This window comes from Triturus cristatus, chromosome 3_1 (genome assembly GCF_964204655.1).
Source record: "Triturus cristatus chromosome 3_1, aTriCri1.1, whole genome shotgun sequence".
NCBI classification, from domain to species: Eukaryota; Metazoa; Chordata; class Amphibia; order Caudata; family Salamandridae; genus Triturus; species Triturus cristatus.
In genome coordinates this window covers 757,205,036-757,229,172 of record NC_140583.1, presented here as the reverse complement: position 1 = coordinate 757,229,172, position 24,137 = coordinate 757,205,036, and the positions used below count along the sequence as shown (strand labels likewise).

Below are 24,137 nucleotides of genomic sequence, written 5' to 3'. Positions count from 1 at the left end.
AGCCCACTGTGCCCCAGACAACCCTTTTAATTATCCTTTTATTTCCAACTCGCCCATTACGTGCAAACTGATGTACAATTGACTATAGGAGCCTGGTAATATTCTGCTAGAAACAAACTAGTCAGGCCTCCTGGCTGCTCACGGGACAAATATATGTAAAGAAACGGAAGGGTAGCAGTGGTAAACCGATGTTTTTTACCCGGCTATTCCGGTTCTCCTGGACCTGTCAGAAGCCTTCGCTACCAAAAACTGTGAACGGTGAATGAAACATCTGCAGAAAACAATAGGGCTCTCGGGGAAGGCTAAAGATTGGCTAGACTCCTGTCTCAATGAGCCCAACTAGAATCCCTTCTATCCAATATTTACAAAACTCTCCCCCACAAGGTCCCACTGGGCTCGGCTTCTCTCCTCAGTACATTGTGCCTGTTTTCCGCCACTGGCTGCAGCCATCAAACAGGGGCGTAGCTTCAGGAGGGTGTTACATCTGCCTAATAAATGTCTTTTCTCATAACTAGTTGGGTACAAATGCTTTCAGTTGGGTATTGTGAGGTGTCTGTCGGATTTCACCAGGAATTTTCACACACACTCGCTCCCTCTCTGTTGTGAAAGTCCTCGAAAATGTTGGTTATTTTGCAAAATATTGTCCTTTCTTTCACTTAGTACTCCTACCAGTCCGCGTTCCTCTCCCTTTGGACTGTGCCTTAGGCCACTCTCATGCACCTTGCTTGTTGTATAACATTTTTTACCATTATATGCCAACGAGACTGTTGGAAAATCTGAAGCTCACACCCTCCCACTCTTACTGACCAAGTTACGCCCCTGCAATCAGAGCACATCATTTGCATTTCCAAAGGTACACAAATGGCATCCAACTTGTGCTCTGGCTTAAGAAGTGACCTCGTCGGCGTACAATGGGGCTTCCAAGTGTGGGCGATATCAAGTATGCGCCAACAGAATGGAAATTATATTGATCTATGTCACAATCCCTGCTGCCCCTACTTTTGAAAGATCACTATGTGTAGAAAGACACCCTATCAAGAACATAGTATGACAACTAAGTGTATGTTTTCTTTTCAGCATGCAACATGATCAGGCAACAACGCAACCAAACTAAAGCCTGATGTTCACCTGGAAGGAACTGGATTAAAGCTCTCCAGGTTTACTAGAGTCCACAGGTTCATAGAGGCTTAGTGCAAGGATTTTAAAGCGTAACGTCTCCCTCATGGGTGTAATTGTGTAAAAGACTGACCTACTTCCAACAACTTATCCCAAGACCTTAAATCACTAAAGCATTACAATCAGTCAAGAATACGCAAATTAAAGGTTCTTGGTTTAGAACAGTGAAATCCGGGTGTGTTTCCTAGTGGTTCAGTTTGTTCTGCTCACCTGTGGAATACTTGACAGTGGCCTTAGACAGGTGAAAGACAACAACAGTTTTAGAACAGTGCTTTCCTCCAGGTAGTCTAACAATATTTTATTCTTGACAAGCAATCCAAGATAACTGTGATCTTCCAACTTGATATCGCCACACTTTATAGACCTACCTTGCCTGGACTAAAGCAACCTGTTGGGGACTCCTTCAGAATGACATAAGAGGTGGGATCTCTGTGCCTAGCACACCGTTATTCACAGGGGCATGCAGTGAGGAGATGGACACTTGCTGCCTTGACTGGAATTAACCTGCACCTCAGGAGACAAAAATCTGTGCCATTAACACAGCTACATATATCAGTGATTCTATATTATTTGATTGATCATCGGTTAACGGGCTTGCAGGTGGGCTGCCCAACCTCTTCCCTACAGCTCTTGACAAAATACTTAAACATGCTTCTTCATAAATTAAACGTTTTCTAGGCTGTGAGAAATATTTTGTATGACCAACCTCTCTGCAATAGTGTTGGACATGGCCCTTCTTATGGGAATTACCCCAAAACATTTTGCTTTTTCCTCCTAGTCTTTGCTGACTCTCTCCACATGGCTTAGGAATCTAAGCACCTTCCCACTGTACTACAGAGGGAAGGTGCGTGCGCCCCCCTCAAGCAGGTTTAGGTGCCGTACCTCAGTGCACCTTGTAAAGAGGTAGACCCCATACCCGGGGTGGGTTCGGCACTGGCTAGTAGTGGGACGTAGCACTGCATGTGCCACCCTCCGGATAGTCTGTCAATCCTGTATAGGACCTGTCATTGCAGGCCGGTGGGTAGCCATTGTGCCCCTGCCTAGGTTGGCATCCCTTACGGCCCAGCCGACTATGAGTGGGTCATCTCATACCATAAGGGTTCCCCCATCAAGAAAGCCCTGAAGGATGCTGGGGTAGGCTGAGGGCCGGGTGGGTACACATGGTTGTTCCCTACCCATGTAGTGAGGAACCCTCCACATGGGGTTTCTCCTGCCTTGGAGTTCGTCTCTTCCCATGGGATGCTCCTGGGATATTGCTGATTCTCTTGTGTGGCCCCAGGGCTCTGAGTACGTCCTCGCTGTCAAGGCAGAGGGGAAGTGCATGAGCCTTTCTACATAGGCTAGGAAGAGGTGCGCTGACCCCTTGTTCTGAAACATGAGCTGGTCAGCCAATGCAATCAGGGGAGTACGTACTTACACCTGTGGGTGTGCGTATCGGCCCTCAAGCTGTTTCAAAAATGTGTCCAGCCTGCCATGGCAGGCTGGAGGATGCACTCTGACACCCGTGGCATTGTGGATAGGTGCCCAGTATGCATACCTGCATCCCCTGGTGTTCTAATACGCAGGTCAGACCTGCCATGGCAAGCCTGTGTCCGAGGGCTTGCAGCCGTGGTGATAGTGGCAAGGTGCCCGGCATCGCAGGCCGGATGTGAGCAATCGCCCAGTAAGGTGGATAACTGAGTTCGGCTGGCCCGAGGAGGATGGTGAGCATGCACTCGCACCTAAGGTGCTAGGCCCTGGGTAAGCCCATGGCTTGGTCTACCATTGCAGACTGGTGTGTGCGCATTGGCATCAAATTGCGATTAAACGCTTGAGCAGCCCACCATTACAGGCTGCCGTATGTGCGTACCTGCACCTATGATGCCCGCGATTGCGCGTGCCGCCTGCCATTGCAGGTTAGTACGTGAGCACTGACACACTGATTTTTTATATCTGCATCTAGTCTAGTCTGGTGCTGGGGACTATGCGTCCGATCTGCCATTGTAATTCGATGTGCGCGCTAGTGCACGTGTGCATCCAGGTAGTGAGGAATACCTGTGGGTGTTTTTACTACGTATGAGGCTTGCTATTTCCATAGGTTAACATGGGGAAGTAGCTGACATTACTTCAGGCTGCAATAGTGGATTGCAGTGGAGCAGCCTCATAATATTTCCTATCAATGGATTTTTCACGCCAAACCCTTTTCAGTGGTAAAGGGGATTTTGGCATAACTCGCTTAGAAATGCCACTTATAGAATATGGACATTTCTATGCTCTAAGAGTCTTGGGTGCTGTGGTGTCTGGCTCCGGTGAACACCAGGGGTCAGGGGAACACATCAGTGCATTCCTCAGCGACCGTCATAAACCATGGGCATCCCACTAGAATGACAAGACCTCTGCCATTTGAGGGCCGGATGGGATAGATAGGAGGGAGAGGATTTGACACCTAGCCTCCCGGTCCCGAACATGGCCACACTAAAGGTTAAGATCTGTATACCACAGCCCTATGGCAGACAGGCCTCCAATTTAGGGGAGACGTCTGTGGTTCAAACCCCTAGAACCACCCCTGACTTCAAAGACACACAACAGTATTACTACAGGTGCCATCATTCAGCAAATGGTGAGATATGCTTGGGAGGATGCGGGACCGGAGAACCCAGACTGCCCGGTGCACATTTTCAGAGGAATCTGTTGAGCATATGGAAGATAACTGCCCTTGAAGTGGACCGTGTGCCCTTTCTGAATAGTGGCTAGCCAGGGCTGAAAAACTCCAGAAGTATGGGGCCCTGAAGTGTGCTCTCCTAGGGCCCGTCTGCGGTCCTCCTGTTCTCCCGGAGATCTCAGGGACATCAAAGATCTCCCGTAAGGGACCTTCATCATCTACCTGTGACATCTGGAGAGTAGTGTCCTACCCTGTGCCCAATTTGGCTACTGAATACCAACTGGCAGCGCAGTGTGAGGGTGGAATGAAGAATTGTGTCTGGAGACCGGATTGTCTAGTGCGAGCCCCAGAAAACTTGCCTGCATCTAAGGCATGTGGTTCTTGTACTGCAATTACCCTGACACTCATAAGTGTCTAGTTGGTGGTGAGTGGATTCACCGGTTACGGGACCCCAAATGGGCCATTTCATTGATCGGGCTGCATCTCTCTTGTGCGACACGCAAACTGCATACTCATTGCACGTGGTGTCAAATTCACAGGGTGGAACACTCAGAGGTGGGGGTGTGCCCATAGTAGTGCCTCATTCTACCTTACGTGGCTCTGCTGAACTTGCGCCTGAGTGTGTCACCAAACTGTTCTGGTGCAACTTGTAGCATTGTGCACCGGACGTTGCGCCTCCTTTCCAGGGAGGTCCGTAATTTGCAACTGTTCATTGTGTGTAACCAGAATTGCCTAGTAGAACCCATATCAAAGTGCCTCGGTCATTATGTCTCATTTCCAGGAAGGTACGGAATTTGCAACTCTTCGTGTTGGAGACACAAAGTGTATGGTGCGACTCAAACCAACTGTCCTCTTCACACCTGGCCCCTCCCTAAAGACATCTTTGCGGCACGTAGAAGCGAGAGAGATTGACTGGGTTGAAGGAAAGTTTCCGAGACAGTTCGGCAGTGGGTCAAAAGACTGCATAACTCCATTGTGTTTTGAGGCCTGTGGGTGAACCTCCTGAGTGGCTGCTAAACTCCCCTTGTTTATGTCTACCTCCTGAGTAAAACTTGCTACATATCCCCACCTACTTTCCGAGGACCCAGACTCAGTGTGACTTAGGCCATGTGTGGCCTAGTATCCGGGGTTGCTTATCTTCCATCTGGGGTTATAGGACAATCGGGGTGAACCAGAAGGTGGAGGGTGACTGGGGCCACAGAGTCTGCAGGGTGTTATCCAATGACCTGATGGGTACCAGTAGCACTGCATTAGGGTGCTGAGTGAGTATGTGTGGAAGAGTTTTCTGTATGGACTGGGTAGTCACCTGTCGCATCATGTACTGGCGCAAAATGAGTGTGAGAGTGATAATCAGTGGACCGCCTGTGATTCATGACACAGGCCAGCAGTGCCGCTTTATACTTTGATTTCATGCAAAAAGTACAATAAATTTGACATTGGGTTTACCTGCGAGCCTCCAGCCTGCGGTGCTGCTAAAAGGTATTCTCGTTTCATGTCTGTACATATCGTTGATATCATTGCGACTGTGGAGGACTGTAATATCTGGATTGCTAGGGTGGGCCTGAGGTGGCAATTGTGTTGCACTGCATAAGGGTGCTCTCTCTCTGTGGGGATGCGGGGGTTAGATTAGAATTGCCCACAGTGTGCTATCTATTGATATCATAACAATTTGAATAGGCGTAGTACTGCCATCAATATTTACAAATGTGTTTTATGTCCTAAATTATACGATGTTCATGTTATAATGATTGAATATGTGTGTTGAAAAAAAACGTTATTTACAAACATCCTGTGTGAAGTCTCTTTTCTGACGCTCAGTATATTTATTGCGAGTGACTGCTGTTCCATTGCTTTACACATTTCCTTTGGAGGAAAGCCTGACAGCTCAGTGCCAAGCTACCCAAGAGTGAGCACAGGTTTTTCGGCGAGCGTAATCACTCACTCTTGACTGGAGCAGTGGGTTCTGCCTGGCTGGGGGCATCCCTTCAGCCAGCCAGAAAGTGCCAGTTCCAAAATTTGGCGGTCAAGCGGTGAGATAGGACTTGCATTGGCACAGCAGCGCTTGGCGAATATTTGCATTCCAACCAGAAAGTGTGAGTTGCAACAAATAGGCTTTGAGTTTGTCTAAAGCAGAATCTCTGGAGGAGGCAGATCCTTCAGTCCTTGCACAGGGTAATGTGCAGGAGGGTAAAATGCATGGCCCTTCACAGTGCCCCAAGAGTAGATAGGTTCTTCAGACGCTTATATTATGTTTGTACACCAGTGGTGTGCCAAGGAGGTAGGAGGTGGTTGCATATTGAAAGGCTACCTACAGCAGTGTATCCATTTGCCATGCTTCTCAGGGCAGTAAATTGGCTTCATTCAACTAAGATCTCAAGAGATGATGGACTGCATTGTGTTTAACAAGGTTATCTACAACACTTCCACTTAATCGCAACTACTTTTTTTAACTGTATGCCTAATAGTTTAAATTTTTCAGTTTCTCAGCACCGCAAATAACAGATGTTTCTATTACTCAACATAATCATTTTTAAATGTGCAAAACACAGTATAATGAATGTTTGAGTTGGTCTTGCCAGATTCGAACTTTAGACCTGTAAGTTTCTCACACAAGCGTATCAGTGAGCGAGCATTTAACTCACTCAGACATGATGTTGATATCACAAATGGGTAGGAAAGAGCCCTCAAACTTCAGAAGAGCAATCTATAACAAGGTCCCTGGAAGAGTTACTTTTTTCACCTTAAAAGGTGTTTCCCCTACATGCAACTCTCTGTAATGTAGGGGTCATGATTTGTTAAAGGGATTTTGTATATTAATGTGGGATTAGATGGTAAAACATACTGCCTCGAGTGTGAGTATGGACACTACCAAATGTCTTGGACTTACACTCTAATGACCTTGAGATGCGTTATCTCCACCACGGTCTCTAGAGAAGATGCTATTTGAGTATGAAAAGGAGTTACCTACAACAATGATTCTGCAAAGTAGTTAAGAGGGTTTATCTGCAGTTGTAGCATAAGAGGAGTTATGAATTCTTCACCTGTAGAGCAGTTTTCTCCAATAGCTTCGTCATGGGGGTTGGGGTCTTCTATCCTAACGACTGAGGTGTTGTGGCTCAGTTGACATTGGGGAGGAGTTACCTTTTCTAACCTTTGAGGTGTTGTGGGCTCAGTTGACCTTTGGAGGGTATCAACTACACTCGATTTTGAGAAATCAGGACTCAGTGAACCTTTCCTTAGATACCAGGGATTCTCATTGTACAGGGAAGGGGCGTTTGCAGCCCACCTGACCTTTGCATGTGGACCTCTGTTGAATAGCAACACTTGTGTGGCGTTTACTTTACTCTACATTAATAGCTGGACAAGCCTTTATTTACATATTGACTGAAGTAAAGGAAAAGAAGCACAAACGTTGTCATGCACCACTTATGTTTCGGAACACCATCATGTTTAAAGGCATTTTGAAACAAACATGTAAACATATGTTAATGTCTTTACAAAATCCCCAAAAGTATATTTCTATAACATGTGGAAGTGTTTCTCCCAGTACATCAGGTTATATTTTATCATTGAGACGCATCTAATAGTTGTCATAGTTTTCAAACATGAACTGAGAAATATTTGTGCCCTTTCCCCCCTCTCTGCGACAATGTGATTAGCAAACTAAGAGACGTCAGTTGTTGTGTAAACTCTCTAAGTGACCTAGGTTGTTGTTATACATGAAATAACATCATAGTCAATTAAATAAAACACAAGGGACGTTTTTGTGTAGCGCACATCCTGAACCTGTGTATTTCAAGGTGCTCTCGTAAGTGATAACGAAGGAAAGGAGGCATGGTAAAATAAAACAACTGCCTAAAAACATGCCATTTTGTCAAGAGTGGAAGCAAGGATTGATCCCCGGTTTTCTGGATTTACATTGTCCCATTCAGCTGCTGGATTAGTATTTCTTATAAAATATCTTGTTTTACATCAAATGTTAAAGATTTAACTTTGTTGGCACATGAGGCTAGAGTGTAAGTGGCAGACAGAAGCCGCATCAAGGCTCAGCTCGTTTTAGGATAGACGATCTTGAGCTGGACCAGAGCAAGGCATCTAGCCCGAGCTTGGCTCGAGCCGTCATTGTCTGGTCCACCTGTCATATAATGCTGGTAAGTTTTTTCAACTATTATTTTTCGCTCGTGCTACCTTAACCGAGCCGGTTCCTAATCACTCCTAATGTTTATAGATAAGAGACTAAATGCATCAGTAGGTTGTGAGGCTTAAGTTTCTGTTTATGTCCAATTCAATGATCAAGTTACTTCTTCTGTACACTTAATTTGTCAAAGGTAGTGATAACAAGCAGAGACGGCTCCGGGATGGGGTACAGGGATAGCAACTCAGATACAGCAAAACACAGTATTGTCCCATCTCTGGCTCTTCTAGAGACTAGAGATCTTACTTGAGAGGGAGCATGGAATGCAACCAACAAAATAACCCACAGCTTACAGTCCACGCCTATCAATGCGTCGCTCCTCCTGCGCGCGCTCATTCCCCACTTCTCTCAACTTCCACCCCGCTGGCATCAGTGCAGCCCTCAGTCACACCATGCTTTTTGGCCCCTAGTAAAATGGTTGTGGGTACACATGATCGGTGGGCTAAGTAATCCTTTGGAGGGGTATCAACAATCGACTCTCTGGAGCAGACCAGAGGTTTGTAGGGGCAGTGTCTTTAAAGTGCAGAGCCGTCTTTGCTGGTGGTGGATACACACACAGGGGCACGTAGAGGTGCATCTCTGGCGTGAAAAACCACGTGGATGAAAAACTTGAGCAACGCCCCCTTGAACAGCAGCAACACCTGGTACCGCCGCTCTGGTACCAACTCAGTTCATTCGGCTGCACTCTAGAGTTGATGATTATTCCAAAGCAAAGCCATCCAGCCCAGGCAGGTTCACTGGGGAGGGAGAATATGTCAGGGGCTCGGGCCTGGAACGCACGCGCCTTAAAGAAAGAAGGTCCTAACCTGATGTGCACGCGGTCCCCTCCAGCAGCCAATGAGAGCGTCCGACTCTCACCCTCAGCTGACATACAATGCTCTTGCTCTGGCACAGGTTAACTCGACTGGCACAGAGGGCTCTTTACGGTCACAAGGTGCTCCCGCCTCGCATAGAGTATAGAGAGATTTTTAAACGGTGTTCCTGGCTGGAACTGCCCCCTAGCTGGCAGAAAATACACCGGGGTGGCACAAAGTGCTTCCGGGTTTTATAGGGGCAACCCTGGCGGTCAGAGGGGGCAACCCTGTCGGTCAGAGGGCACCTCGGCAGAGTACTTCGTCTTCACACAGCTACACATACTGTTGTTGGCTAGCAGAGGGTACCCCAGCTTGCAAAAGTTACCTGTTCCGGATTGAGAGCAGTCTTAAATACCTACGCATTGATAACACCGTGTTCCCTGTGGTACCTGGTGCGCCTCCCCCTCACCCCCTCCCCTACAAGGTGCGCGTCCCACCTACGGCAGGAAGTTCACTGGGTGCCGTCATTTACCCTGAGACGCCCCAGGGGAGGTCTCTCCGCCACCAGTCCAGTGCGAGGTCTTTTCTATGAAAAGATGGGACAAGCTGGGTTTTAAGAAAGACGTTAAGTGGTGCACGCAAGCGCAATGATGAGGAGACTGGTGCTTTCCCCGCGAGTAAGCCGGCCCGGAGATCGCTTTGCCCGCAGAGAGCGCACAGAGGGCGATGCGGAGAGGCGGCAGCTGGGGGAGCGGGCGGCCTATTCAGTCCTCCCCGAGCAGCAGATGGGGGAGGGCAGGTGGGCCTTCCTTTCACACTTAACACACAATGGTTTACACTTCCATCATCTGGTCCCTCAAAGAGCCCCCAATGCACCCCCCCCCCCTCCCCCGGGCACAGACATTGTTTGTTCTTTTCATTAGGGCGCAGAGACACATCTCCAGGCTGCCGGGCCTGCGGATCCGTACTGCAGGCGCGGGCCGTGGCACAACATTCACCGACCCAGAGCCGGCTGCAGCTTCGGAGGCTCTCGGTTATACACCGGTCTGCACACCAGAGAAACGTGGAGGTGTGACGTGATTGCACACACGCCGCAGACGAACCCCCTAAAATCCGAATTGTAGCAACCCCCTCCCCAGTCATCTGGGATGCACCGTCCCCACCCCCAAGCCCCGTTTGCACGTCTCGAGCTGCAATTATGGCACCTTGGTTACGGCACCTGCTCGGGCTAATCCCCCAGCCCAGAGCTCTGATACTGTGGAAACAGAAGACCGACCCGTGCCCCTGCCTAATCCCCGAGCCAGCACAGGCTGGGTGCCGACAGGCCAGTCCCTGCTCCGGGCTCACACCCCTTGACCCTTCTCTGATACTGCGGAGACAGAAGGCCTACGGCTGCGCCCCCCGCCCAACCCTCACAGGCAGGATGAAGCAGGGAGACCGGTCCCCCCTCAAGGCTAACCCCAGCCCGTACTCCCTAGCACTGTCACTGTGGAGACAGTAGGCCTGTATCTTGGTACAGAGAGGCCTGTCTAAGCCCCGCCCCTTGCTAATATTACCAGCCATACAACCTGAATTCAGAGGTGCCGGTCCTGCCTCTGGCCATGCCTCCGCCCCGGCCCCCCACCACCATGGATACTGGAAGACACGTCTTTGCTCCTGACGTTACTCTGAACTAACCCTGCCTCTGTGACCCCCACCCCCCGGCCTTGTACCCCGACCGAGTATTGTGGATGATGAAAAGAGTACCTCTGTCCCGTGCTTGCCTCAGGCCTGATTAATTCTCCTACCTCTTGAACCCCAAAACTGAAGCTACAAAGACCTATCCCTGCAACTGTTCACCACGGGTACAAAGGCCTGTCCCTCCACGTAGTGACCTTTCTTCCCAACACTTTGGATACAACACTCCGATACAAAGGATGTCCTTTAACCTGTCTAATGTAACCAGCCCTGCCCTCTTGGCATTGAGAAGCCAGCCCCCGCTGCTGCACCAGTTCCAGTTGGGAAAGCATAACAGCTGGACACTTCTGGCCTTGGAAGGTGCTGGACAGCTGACAAACATCACAGAACTGGACAGGGCCGGTTGGTGCACACTCTCTCTCCCAATACCAGGTGGGAACACAAAATTCCATATCGTCCTCTACTCTTCCTCCGTGAAAAAAGAGACGCATATTCTGGGCAAGAAATAGACTTCTAGAAAGAGTGTGCAAGTGCGTGATGGCAGTAATCGAGTCACTCCTTTCACCATCATAATCGGATTAAAACCGACAATATAGACGGTCTATAGATGGAGGAGAGGTGAGTACATTCAGAGAACCGCATCAAAAAACGACGAAGAAAGAGTAAGGGTTACTGTGGATATCCCACAGGACACTGGGGCCTCTTTTCACTAGAAACAGACACACCTTCTGACCCTCGGCACGGATCCAACACCTTGCAATCGATGCATGTGTTTCTTTTGTCACTCGGTGCACGTGTGCATCTACTGTCGGGGGGGGGGGGGGGGGGGTACGTGCACATTCAGGGTCTGGAGGACTACCCCCTCTCACCCCCCCCACGCCTCCCTCTCAGCAGACAAGCTGACACCAGGCCTTCTTCTGCATTCCCTACCCTAATGCATCAACACCCACTCTCCTGACAGAGTGAACCCTGTGGGTGACCCCAGGTAGCTGATTGCCTCAATGCCTCACTTTCAAGGTCTAAACCGTCGCCTCTGGGCAAACGGTCAAGGCGATCTCGGCTCGGATCCCACTAAAAACAGATCTTCAGGAAACGAAGGGACCTAGGTAGTAATTATTTTTATGTAGGAATCCGTTTCAGGCCCTGGTTCCACCTGCCTCGAAGCGCTAAAAGCCGACATCACTTAAATACAAGTATTTTATGTTTGTACAAATGTCTCCTTCAGTGGACTAGCATACGACTCTGCCCAAGGTGCAGAGACCCCGTGTAACACGTATGTGTGGTCCCTCACTTCGGAATGATGCATTCCCTTCCATGGTGATGTAGATCCTGTCTAGGGAACCGTGTGTCACTTTTGATCACCAGTGCCCTTTGTCTTCAGCACCAGTACCCCTTTCTCTCCTACCAAAGGGCAGTTATATGCCACTTACAGCTCCTTTATACATCCTGGATATATGTTTATGCCACCAATGACCTCTGCCCACAATGCTAATACCCTGGCCAATGCCGCCAATAACCCCCCCGCCCCCCCACCTTTACCCCGCCAATAGCTCCTGTCTAAGCCACCAAGGACCACTATCTATGCCACCAATGGGTCCTGGGTCCACCATTAGTGGCCTACGTCACCCATCGCCCTCTCTACACCACAAATGCCCGTCTACCCCAACAGTGATCACTGTCTACCCCACCAATACACACTATGTCAACAACACCCACTGCCCCTCTCTGTAACGCTACTAGCTCACCACTACACCACTGATGGTCACTCCATACAGCGCCAATGGCCGATGTCTACACCACCTGATGGTGTAGTATATAGCACCGACGGCCCAAGCCTATATACCACCTCATGACCCAGTCCACAGCAACATTGGCCCCACCTCCACCACAGATGGCCCTTGACTACACCACCAATGGCCTGGCCTTTGCAACCAATGGTTCTTACCTCCATCACCGATTCTCTCTAAACCATTCCCATGACTTCAAGCATCAATGCTCCGTTCCATCTTGTTCACTCATGACCCGTCTTTGGAGACGAGCCCACCACCCCCTCATCTCTGCCAGCAGTGCATCCTCTCACCCATGCCCCTGTCTTTGGTCACCAATGTCCCTCCCATATCTCCAGTTCCCACCCAACTCATTTAGCAATGGCCTGTCTCTGGACACCGATGTCACTCCCATCTCACTCGTCAGTGTCCCCTACTCTTTCAGCAATAACCAATCTTTGGAAACCATGCCCCTTCCCGATCCAATTGCCTTTGCATTACCCCTTCTCTTAGAGGGATGCCCACATTTTGGGCACCAAATTCCCATTGACCCTTTCCAAATGCCCTTTCTTGGACAAAAGTGCCCCATCTCATGTCTTCCAGCAATGCCCAGTATTTTATCTCTCATCGAGGCCCCCTCGCATCTCTTCTGGCATCCCTCCCTCCTCGGACACCAGCGCCCTTCACTTCTTTCACCAATGCGCCTTCCACCTTATTCATCAATGCTCGACTCCTTCGTAATCACCACTGCCCCCGTCTTTGGGTACCATGCCCCTCTCAGCTCATTCGCAAATGCTCCTAGGTTGGAGTAGCAGTGCCCCTCCCATCTCAATTACAAGTGCTTCCCCTCTTTGCGGACCGTCAGCTCCCACCCCCAGAGCATGTGTCCCTGCGCCTCACCCTCCAGGCAGCATTGGCACATTGCAGCCGGTACTGCGAACCCGGCACCGGTGCGCAGCCTGCAGGCGCCCGTCGTGGGAACATGAGATGCTCGCTCCGCCGAACATGAACCCACCTGTCTGTCCTTTGCCCAGCGTCTTCTCTAGCCGGTAGGGTCCAACGTACTGCGCGTGAGGCGCCCCGCCGCCGCTCTCCTTCCCCGTGGAGGTCATGTCTCAGCCCCCCCCAGTCTCTTCCTCCGGCACAGGTGGCAGCGGAGAGGAGGGGGGGGGGGGGGGATATGATATCCTGCAAAATATTCCAGATCCTCCGACACAATCCCCGCCACTCCTAAATCCCAAGGATGCGGATAAGAGACGGCGTCCTCTCGGCGAAACCCTTCCTGGACCCAGGGGTGTCCTGGTCTTCCCTCTGCCCTTCTGTGTCCCGGGGGGGAGAGACCGTGGTGGGGGCTCCAAAGGAATTCCAAACGTAGATGCAGTCAAAAAGGATAAAAAAAATGAAAATAAAAAAATAATCCCACGGGTCCAGGGAGATGCTATGGTGAGGAGATCATGGTGCTGATGCAGCCCTGGCATTGAGGCGGACGAGCTCAGCAGCCAGACCCTCGCGCCCGCCCCCCACCCCCAACCTACCCGCAGCGCCGGGGACGTCAGCCGGTCCCTGGCAGGGGCTGTAAGGCCAACTCTGATTGGAGGCGGCCGGCTCCCTCCCTATTGGCTGGGGCAGACCGCGCCCCGGATTGGACTATAGTGACAGGTTGTTGGGTATCCCGGTCCCCTCCATCCTTTCCTTTATTCCCGACTGAAGGTAAGGCTGGGCCGCTACTTGCTTTGAGGACCATGTAATGTGCGCAGAATTGAGGGAGTCTCTCTAAGCGCAGACCACTACCTGCAGCATCCGTATGACCACGCTACACAGACACCACACTCAAACCACCTCCGAGTGCACACCACGACAGAAACGCGACTCCCTCCACGTACTTATCACGGAAGAAAGCTCCTGATGGCAGCCGCTTTAGAAGCGCAGAAGCTAGAATGACAACTCTCTAAGCGCAGACCGTGGATTCAGGGAACCATCTCAAGGCGCACATCACCCACAGAAGCCTGCCCGGTGGAGCATCACAGACGAAGTTCTACTTGGGCTCCCCCTAACCCTTCTCTAGCCCAGAAACACCAGTAGGCGCACACCACGGGCTGAGCTCTCTCTAGGCGCTTACTGATTGGTTTCTAGGAATTGGTTTCTAGGAAAACACCTACGTGCTTGAAATTAAAAAATAGAAGTGCAGGTACTCTGTAACAGAGTACCTGCTAGTTTCTGAGAAGTGCCAGTACACTCCAATTTAAAGTATTAGGTTTCCCTTGAGAAGTGCAGGCACTCCCCCCTCTCAAAATAAAAAAAGTGTCAGTACTCAGTGCTGGCCCATTTAAATCACTGCGCGCAAGAAACTTTTTCAAGACAGATAATGTAGATTCATGCATACACTGGCGCGTACATATCACCCTTAAGGGTTTCAAGGCGCTGGAGGCCTTCAGGGAGATTAAGGGGCATATCATCAAGCTAGGCGATACAATTATCGCCGCTTTAGCGGCAGAAAACTGCCGCTAAAGCGGCGATAATGGGCTTGATAATATGCTCTATGGAATTCCAATTGAAGCCCATGTTAGATGTCCTTCACATTTAACATGGGCTTCAATTGGAATTCCATAGAGCATATTATCAAGCCCATTATCGCCGTTTTAGCGGCAGTTTTCTGCCGCTAAAGCGGCGATAATTTTGTCGCCTGGCTTGATGATATGCCCCTAAGTGAGCTATTGCCCAGAGTCACATGATGCTGAGCTGCCACCAGCACTGGGGATCGAACGGAGACCACACCTCTCACTGGCAGATTGCGATTGACAAAACGTTTGCTGGGTCACTTCTATCTGTAACCGAAGACGGACAATGAACTGAATTAAGCAGTTCAAAGTGCACCCCACAGACTGAACTAACTCTGGAAAACACTACAGATTTAAATCGCCCATGGAGTAATGAGTGAATTAATTGTTTTATTTGTTTCACTTAATAAAAATTGTTACAAAAACCGTACACAGTATATCCTTTTTTGGAACCCTTATTAGTTGTTAGTTAGAACATCAACATGTCATTTCATTTAGTTGATTTCGAAATAATACAATTAGACAAGGAGAAATAAAGACCTTTAAGATTTGATATATGACAATAATATTTAATTTTCGGTGTGCCTTTAGACCAGAGCTGAGCATTTGCTTATGAGTCCTTGAAGTTGTCATGCAAATTTCGCTAGCCTTGCCAGTTCCATCGGGATCTCCAAATTAAAAAGAAATTCCGTTGCTTCTGAGCAAGGTCGAGTGCCGTATTTTAGAAACAGTGGTTTCAATAAAGTGCAACTTGCATACATCAAATATGGGCAGATGCAGACTAGATGAGCCAAGGTTTCCTCATACCGGTGGCAAAATCTACAATAGGTGACTGTCTCGAGGGATTTCCAGCTGGCATTTATATCTGTCAAGGAGTACTTAATTATCAGGGAAGTCTTAATCACAAATTTATTGATGATGCCCTGGATACATTTTTGTCACAAATGATGTGCAATTAATTACAAGACGTGGTGTAATAGCATAATTTCATGAGTTTCAGGTAACAAGCTTAATGCAAAATTATTTTTTCATGATGGAAATTTCCCCCAGGCCAAGTTATATTATCTCATTGTTACTAAAATCGTGAAAAACATGAAAATAGGATGGAAGTGCAACTGGGGGGGGGGGGGGGCAGTGACCTAATGGAGGGCGCTGTGTTTAGTAATAGCTTACATTTAAAAGCACCTGTTGCAAAGTACCTTGTGGGTCCAGCTTTCAGGCAGCAATACAAAAGTGAAGATAACTCTTGTGTTTAATATTCCTCCTAGAGAGAGAGAGAGTGGAGTTTTGCCTAGTGGCAGTTTTAACTAGCCACATAGTAGCACACAGGGTTAATATGCCTGCTGCAAAGAACATATCTGTATTATATGTGGATAGCTGAGTAGATTAGTAACAACAGCCTTTACCAGCGCTTTCAAACAGATGAAATGTATGTGAGAGTGGGTCTATGGAGAGAAGAGGGGCACTTTTGTTGAATGATAATGAGGGAATCTGAGGAGAAGGTCATGGGGGCGTCAAAAAAGACTGTGGCACCAGGCACCACCAGCGCTAAAGCTGGCCCTGATCCTTAGTGTTCTTGATCGGGTGCTCAGCAAATGGGAGGAGCAGCCACTCACATGCTCTTCAAATGGGGAAAGAGACTATCCCCTAAAGTTTTAACTGCAATCACAAGCATAACCAAATGTATCAAGAAAGAGTCAAGATACTCAATCATGCGAATTCTTCTTTTATTCTCAAGTATTTCTCACTGAGCATATTCTAGCTAGCCAAAATGTGTTTTGTCACACAGTGACAACACAATGTCTTTTTCAGGATCAGACAGGCCTAGAGGGAAATCAAACAGTGCTCAATGGCTGGTCTGACAGGTCAGTGCGTGGGCCATTTTTTTGGCTGTTTGGGGACTGTTTTATGGTCTGCTGGGTCAGTTTTTACTGCTGCTTTCTCTGATATTAAAACAAACATTGCCTGTAACAAGCTCAAATCCACGCTGTCACCCATACAGTGTAAAACACTTATAGAGCATGTCTTTTCAAGTTCAAAATTGCCCCAATTTACATAGGCCACTTTTTTGCTTTTCTATTCACTAATGAGGACATTTTTAAGTTGGTGCCCGGGCCGATTTTCTGTCCCAGTTCGACCCTGGTCAGTGCTTGAGAAAATATTCAGTTCATATGGAACAATGCAATAAAAACTTGTAGTTACCTTCACCAAAGGACGGCAAGTGAGTATTACCAAACAAGTACCATCCATAGTGTTTTGAAGCACTTAAACAACACCAATGATGTGTGCGCTACATTGAGGCAAGTCATTTATAGAGATAGTTCTCACTGGGCTGGGACAATAAACTGAATACTAAATTCAGGTTGGAACAACCTAACATCTGCTGGGTGAGCACTTGCCACACTGGCTTGTAAATGGTAATAAAGTTGGAGAGAACACAGAGGATAATAAGTGGTTTGCTTACCAATAAACTGAAGTATCACACCATTAGTTGCCGTCCCCATGTAATAATCGTGCTACAGTGGCCAGGGAAAATGCAATAGTGGTCTAGAGTATTCTATAACGGGGAGGGGGTTGATATATTGGAGGTATAATCCCAGTTTTCTATGCCTGTACATGTAACCAAAAATATATAATACGGGAAGGTAGATAATCCCAGCTTTCTATGCCTGTACATACAGGGTGACCCCTGACCCTGCTAGCAGGCCAGGTCGCACCCCCTACTGCCGAGCAGCACCACCTGTGTGTGCTCGCCCCGCTGCTGCCGTTCTCTGCGTGTTTAAGTCTTCAGTGCCCCAGGACCTTTGTGCTGGTTTGGTTAGCCATCAGTTTTGTTTTTTTCCACTCTTGTGCATTGTTATTTCTGTCTTCATTCCTTGTATTTTCAGCCACTGTAGCCCAGTATTGTTCCCCCCCTCCCCCCTTCTTTGCTTCTGTGCCCACTCTCTTCCCGCCACTGAGCCCGCGGCCACGCCCCCTCGCCACCCCGCTCCCGCATCCCAGCTGCTCCGCCCTCCCTCCCGCCTTATATGGCGGCTGCTGCCCGACAGAGGAGGTGACCCCTGACCCTGCTTGCAGGCCAGGTCGCACCCCCTACTGCCGAGCAGCACCACCTGTGTGTGCTCGCCCCGCTGCTGCCGTTCTCTGCGTGTTTAAGTCTTCAGTGCCCCAGGACCTTTGTGCCGTTTTGGTTAGCCTTCAGTTTTGTTTTTTTCCACTCTTGTGCATTGTTATTTCTGTCTCCATTGCTTGTATTTACAGCCACTGTAGCCCAGTATTGTTCACCCCCCCACCCTTCTTTGCTTCTGTGCCCGCTCTCTTCCCGCCGCTGACCCTGCGGCCACGCCCCCTCGCCGCCCCGCTCCCGCCCCCCAGCTGCTCCTCCCTCCCTCCCCGCCATATATGGCGGCCGCTGCCCGACAGAGGAGGTGACCCCTGACCCTACTTGCAGGCCAGGTCGCACCCCCTACTGCCGAGCAGCACCACCTGTGTGTGCTCGCCCCGCTGCTGCCGTTCTCTGCGTGTTCAAGTCTTCAGTGACCCAGGACCTTTGTGCCATTTTGGTTAGTCTTCAGTTTTGTTTTTTTCCACTCTTGTGCATTGTTATTTCTGTCTCCATTGCTTGTATTTTCAGCCACTGTAGCCCAGTATTGTCCCCCCCCTCTTTGCTTCTGTGCCCGCTCTCTTCCTGCCGCTGACCCTGTGGCCATGCCCCCTCGCCGCCCCGTTCCCGCCTCCCAGCTGCTCCTCCCTCCCTCCCGCCTTAAATGCCGGCCACTGCCAGGACGCGCAGCAGATGTGCACAGCGGGCGTGCCGATTGCATGCCGAAGGCGCGCCAAAGGCAGGCCCATCTGTGCCCGTCTGCGCCTGGACCGCGCCCAGCGCCAGAACCCCTGGTCCCCGCACAGGCCACAACGCCAGAATCCGATATGACGCCAACACTCTCCACGCTCTCAACATCGGCTGAGACCACCAGTGCTTCCAGGCTGCCCCGAAACGCTCCCATGGACCCTTCTCCTGCCTCACCTGCAACTTCGCACGCGACAGAACCACCAAAACCCCAAGGAATGGACCCAACCACCTCCGCTGCATACTCCTCAACACCCGCTCCACATGCAAACACGCCGTCGAGCTCTGGGACCTGCTCGACACCACCGCCCCAGACGTTGCCTTCTTGACCGAGACCTGGTGGAACGATTCATCGGCACCTGACATCGCCATAGCCATCCCGGACGGCTACAAGATCTCCCGCAGAGTCCGCACCAACGGGATGGGAGGAGGAATAGCCATCGTCCACAAGTCCACCCTCCAGGTCCACACCCTCGCAGACGACTCCCACAACTCTGCCGAACACCTTCCCTTTCAGATCCACACCGACCCCAACACCACCCTTTAGAGGAACACTCATCTACAGACCCCCTGGACCCCGGGCCCTCTTCAGCGACTCCGTTGCCGACCTCGCCAGCACCCACGCACTCACCTCCATGGATTACATCCTCCTCGGGGACCTGAACTTCCACCTCGAGAAAAACAACGACGCCAACTCCACTGCCCTGATCGCCAACCTCGCCAACCTCGGCCTCCAACAACTCGTCACCGAACCCACCCACGCCGCCAGCCACATGCTCGACCCCGTCTTCTCCACCAGCACCCACGTCGCCTTCAACCACACCACCGAACTCCACTGGGCTGACCACCGATGCATCCACTTCACCTTCAAGAAACCAACCACGCACCACCGCACCCAACAGCTGCCTCGCCGCTGCTGGAGCAAAATCACCGAAGACCAGCTGACCTCCACCCTCACCCAGAACCCACACTCCGACCCCACCGACACAGACGCCGCCGCCCAAAACTTCAGACAGTGGATCGATGACTGCGCCAACACCCTCGCCCCGATCAAGAAACCCTCCACCAACCACCCCAGCAAGAAAGCCGCCTGGTTCACCGAAGAACTCCAGATCTCCAAACGAACATGCCGGAAGCTGGAGAAGAAATGGCTACACGACCGCACACCAGACAGCCACGCAGCCCAGAAGGACGCCATCCGCAGGCATCACCACCTCATCAGAACAGCCAAGAGATCGTCCTTCAAACCCCGACTGGATAACAACGCACACGACAGCAAAGAACTGTTCAACATAGTGAAGGAACTCTCCAACCCCAGCGCCAACACCAACAACAACCCACCCTCGCAAGATCTGTGCGATTCACTGGCCACCTTCTTCCATCGCAAGATCACCGACATCCACGACAGCTTCAACTCCTCATCAGCCCCGACCTCATCAGACCACACCCTGAACGCCCCCGGCACCAACCAGTTGACCTCCTGGTGCCACGTCAACGACGAAGAGACACACAAGGTCATGAACTCCATCCACTCAGGATCCCAGTCAGACCCCTGCCCACACCACATTTTCAACAAAGCTGACGCAACCATCGCACCCCAACTGCAGAAGATCATCAACATCTCCTTTGACACAGCGACATTCCCGGAAAGTTGGAAGCACGCCAAAATCAACACCCTCCTCAAGAAGCCCAAGGCGGACCCCAAAGACCTCAAGAATTTCCGGCCCATCTCCCTGCTCCCCTTCCCGGTGAAGGTCATCGAGAAAATCGCCAAGACGCAGCTGACCCGCCTCCTCGAGGACAACAACATCCTGGACCCATCCCAGTCTGGATTAAGACGCAACCACAGCACCGAGACTGCCCTTATTGCCGCCACAGACGACATCAGGCACCAGCTAGACAAGCGAAACTTCAGCCCTCATCCTCCTGGACCTGTCAGCCGCCTTCGACACGGTCTGCCACCGCACACTAAGAACACGCCTCCAAGATGCCAGAATCCAGAAGAAGGCCCTGGACTGGACCACGTCCTTCCTATCCGGCAGAACCCAGAGAGTCCGTCTCCCGCCCTTCCTATCCGAAGCCACCGACATCATCTGCGGTGTACCCCAGGGCTCATCCCTCAGCCCAACCCTGTTCAATTTCTATATGGCCCCCCTCGCACAAGCGGCCCGCCAGCACGACCTGAACATCATCTCCTACGTCGACGACACCCAGATCATCCTCTCCCTCACCAAGGACCCGCACACCGCCAAAACCAGCCTCCAAGAGGGAATGAAGGCCGTCGCCGAGTGGATGAGGAGCAGCCATCTGAAACTGAACTCGGACAAGACGGAGGTCCTCATCCTGGGTCCCACCCCCTCTGCGTGGGACGACTCCTGGTGGCCGACCACACTGAGAGCAGCGCCAACACCCACGGACCACGCACGCAACCTAGGATTCATCCTCGACTCCTCCCTCTCCATGTCAAAGCAGGTCAGCGCCATCTCCTCCTCCTGCTACAACAACCTCCGCATGCTTTGCAGGATCTACAGGTGGATCCCGATAGAAACAAGAAGAACAGTGACCCAAGCCCTCGTCAGCAGCAGGCTGGACTACGGCAACGCACTCTACGCAGGCATCCCGGCCAAACACCTGCGACGACTACAACGCATCCAGAACGCCTCAGCCTGACTGATCCTCGACGTCCCCCGCCGCAGCCACATCACCTCCCACCTAAGAGACCTGCACTGGCTCCCCGTCAACAAGAGGATCACCTTCAAACTCCTCACCCACGCACACAAAGCACTCCACAACACCGGACCAGCCTACCTGAACGACAGACTCAGCTTCTACACCCCGCGCGGCAATTCCGCTCCACCAGCCTCGCCCTTGCCGCCGTCCCGCGCATCCAACGAACGATCTCCGGCGGCAGATCCTTCTCCTTCCTCACCGCCAAGACCTGGAACACCCACCTGCAGCAGACCCAAGACCTTCTCACCTTCAGAAGGCTCCTCAAGACTTGGCTCTTCGAGCAGTAGCAGCCCCCCCCCCCCCCCACCCCCCAGTGCCTTGAGACCCTCACGGGTAAGTAGAGCGCTTTACAAGTTCACTGATTGATTGATTGATTGATTACATGTAACCACAAATATATAACACAGCACCCTTTCCACTGGGAGACCTATTATCTCGGATATACATCTACCTACAGGGCAAGTTTGTGAAGATATGGACATATTTATTAGACGTTTTCTTTATAACTTGCCGTCCTCTATTCGTGATACACTATATATACTGAATATGATCTGTGATGTAGTTTGGAAGGAGGAAATTACTTTAGTGACACTTGATGTTGTGATGTTCTATACGAGATTGTACGCTGCTCGCACACTCCCAGCTTCCCCCCTCTTATGGCTCTCACCTCAGCTCACACACTTCCAGTTCTGCTCACAAACTGCCCCCTCTGCTTCTCCCTACCGCTGCTCACACACGGCCACTCTACTCATATGTGGCCCTTTTTCAGGTGCACAATGCGCAACGTGCTGGAAATGATTTAGACCTATATGTTCTGCCGACGGCTGTGCTGGGACTGCAGAGCATATGGCCCAGTTATGCCTCTTACTGGCCCCTCACTATTACGAAGGTTGTTTACAGTGTTGTGAGCATTCACTTAGAACATTTACCACTTACCTGAAGCTTTGTTACCTTCTTGAATATTCCCTCTTTACCAACAATAAGTGTCTGGGGCTAGGGTTGAAAGCTGATGCTGTCACAGCCCATCACAGTCACACACTAACAGCAGAACTGTACAGAGAAGGAGGAATGAGCATTTCCCGTTGAGTGGTCTTCACAACAGACTCATAGCTCAATGGACAGTGCAACGCTTCTATATGTGTAGCACATCTTAAGCATTTGAACAAATGGTGTGGAGGAAAGAAAAAGAAGAAATAATGGGAAGTAGAAGTCCAGAGGAGCCTGGAGAAGGAAAAGGTAAGAAGTTGAGAGATTAGACAGTGACAGAAACCAAGAAAGAGAGAGGGAGTTTCAATGAATACTGGAGAAGGCCAACTAGAACATGTTAGGGGCAGACTCCCCCCCACACAGTGTCTGCTGCTAAACCTCTCATGAGCCTTTTGCTAATATTTAACTTTAGCTGTGCACCCAAAGCTGAAGACAGTGAGAGGTGGAGGAAGAGACACTGGAATAACAGAGACCATCAGATTTAGAAATATTAGGTCTTTAACCATGACTGTAAAGGGTGGGAGGAAGAGGGTTTAGTTAGCTGGAAGGGCAGAGCTTGAAACAAAAATATAAAGTGCAGGTTTTCACTCTCTTGCAGTATCTATTTCCTGTACAGCATATTACATACTCTGAGTCTGAAAGTCAAATGAGGTTGGGATTAGGACTGCGAAGGCTATGCATTGTGTTTACCTCCTTGACCTACAACAAATAAACCACAGAATGTCTACGGTAAACCCTTTCCCTTACATTATAAATATTCGGGTTTGTCCAAAAGTTTTAAAATTCTATTTCTGTTTGTCCCAACCAGTCTTGTTAGTAGTCAGATGAATGAATTGCCATTTAGTTTATTTATTTTTTGCAGTTCTTTACAGCATGAGCTCACCTGAGGGCATTAGGGCGCTCAACATGGGAACCAGTTACAACACGAGCACCAGATGCTACACATTTTTTGGGAGCACAGAAAGGTTAAGTGATTTGCCTCAAATCGCAAGCTGTTGAGCCGAGGCCAGGAACTGAACTTGGCTCACACCTTATAAATCGGCAGCCACATGTCCTCCCATTCTTTAGAGCAAGAACTTTGGGGCATATTTACAAGCAGGTGATAAAAAATTATCGCCGCGTTTGCGGCCGAAAAGCGGCGATAATTTTAACACCTAATTAGCAAGGCCACGCTAACGCGTGAAACCTTGCTTTAGCATCAGGATTCCTAACGCCCAGCTTTGCATCTCTAATGAGATGCAAAGTGGGAGTTCCTGACCTAACATGACAGGTGAAATATCGCTAAGCGACATTTCTCCTATCATCAAGCCCCACGCTATGAAGCATAGCGTCAGGAAAAGTAGCGATAACCCCTGTTATTGCTACTTTCCTTACGCCTGCTTCAGGACTGACTTAGCCATGATATCCTATGGAACGTGGCTATCATGGCTAAGTTTGTGAGTCCCTATCAGCAAGCTAACGCCACATTGCGTGAGATTATCGCTGGGTTTCCAGCGATAATCTCACGTTAGGCAGTTAGCGTGAGGATTTTTATCGCTGAGGAGATAAGCGTTGCTAATAGCACGCTATCTCGGCGATAAAAATCCACGTTACCCGGCGATAATTATCCTCACGCTAAGAGCGCTGAGTGATAATTATCGCCGGGTGTTGCTGATATGCCCCTTTGTTATGCTGCTACCTCGCCTCACGCTAGAATTCCACCGAAATTCGCTTTATATGCCATCTGGAAAAATTCCACAGACTTAAGTTGTGGCTGCGTTCAT

The 24,137-nt window shown here is 50.1% G+C and overlaps 1 protein-coding gene across 7 annotated transcripts in view; it reads right to left on the bottom strand.

Annotated features, from left to right (window-relative positions):
* Window positions 1-13,753, bottom strand: part of BRSK2 (BR serine/threonine kinase 2) — a 672,447-nt gene extending 658,694 nt beyond the window's left edge. For all 7 annotated transcript variants that reach the window (XM_085644912.1, XM_085644916.1, XM_085644913.1 and 4 more), the window contains exon 1: window positions 13,265-13,753. In XM_085644912.1, coding sequence (XP_085501038.1) covers window positions 13,265-13,361 — 97 coding nt within the window. In that variant the 5' untranslated portion in view covers window positions 13,362-13,753. The remainder of the gene's footprint in view (window positions 1-13,264) is intronic.
* Window positions 13,754-24,137: the final 10,384 nt, after the last annotated feature.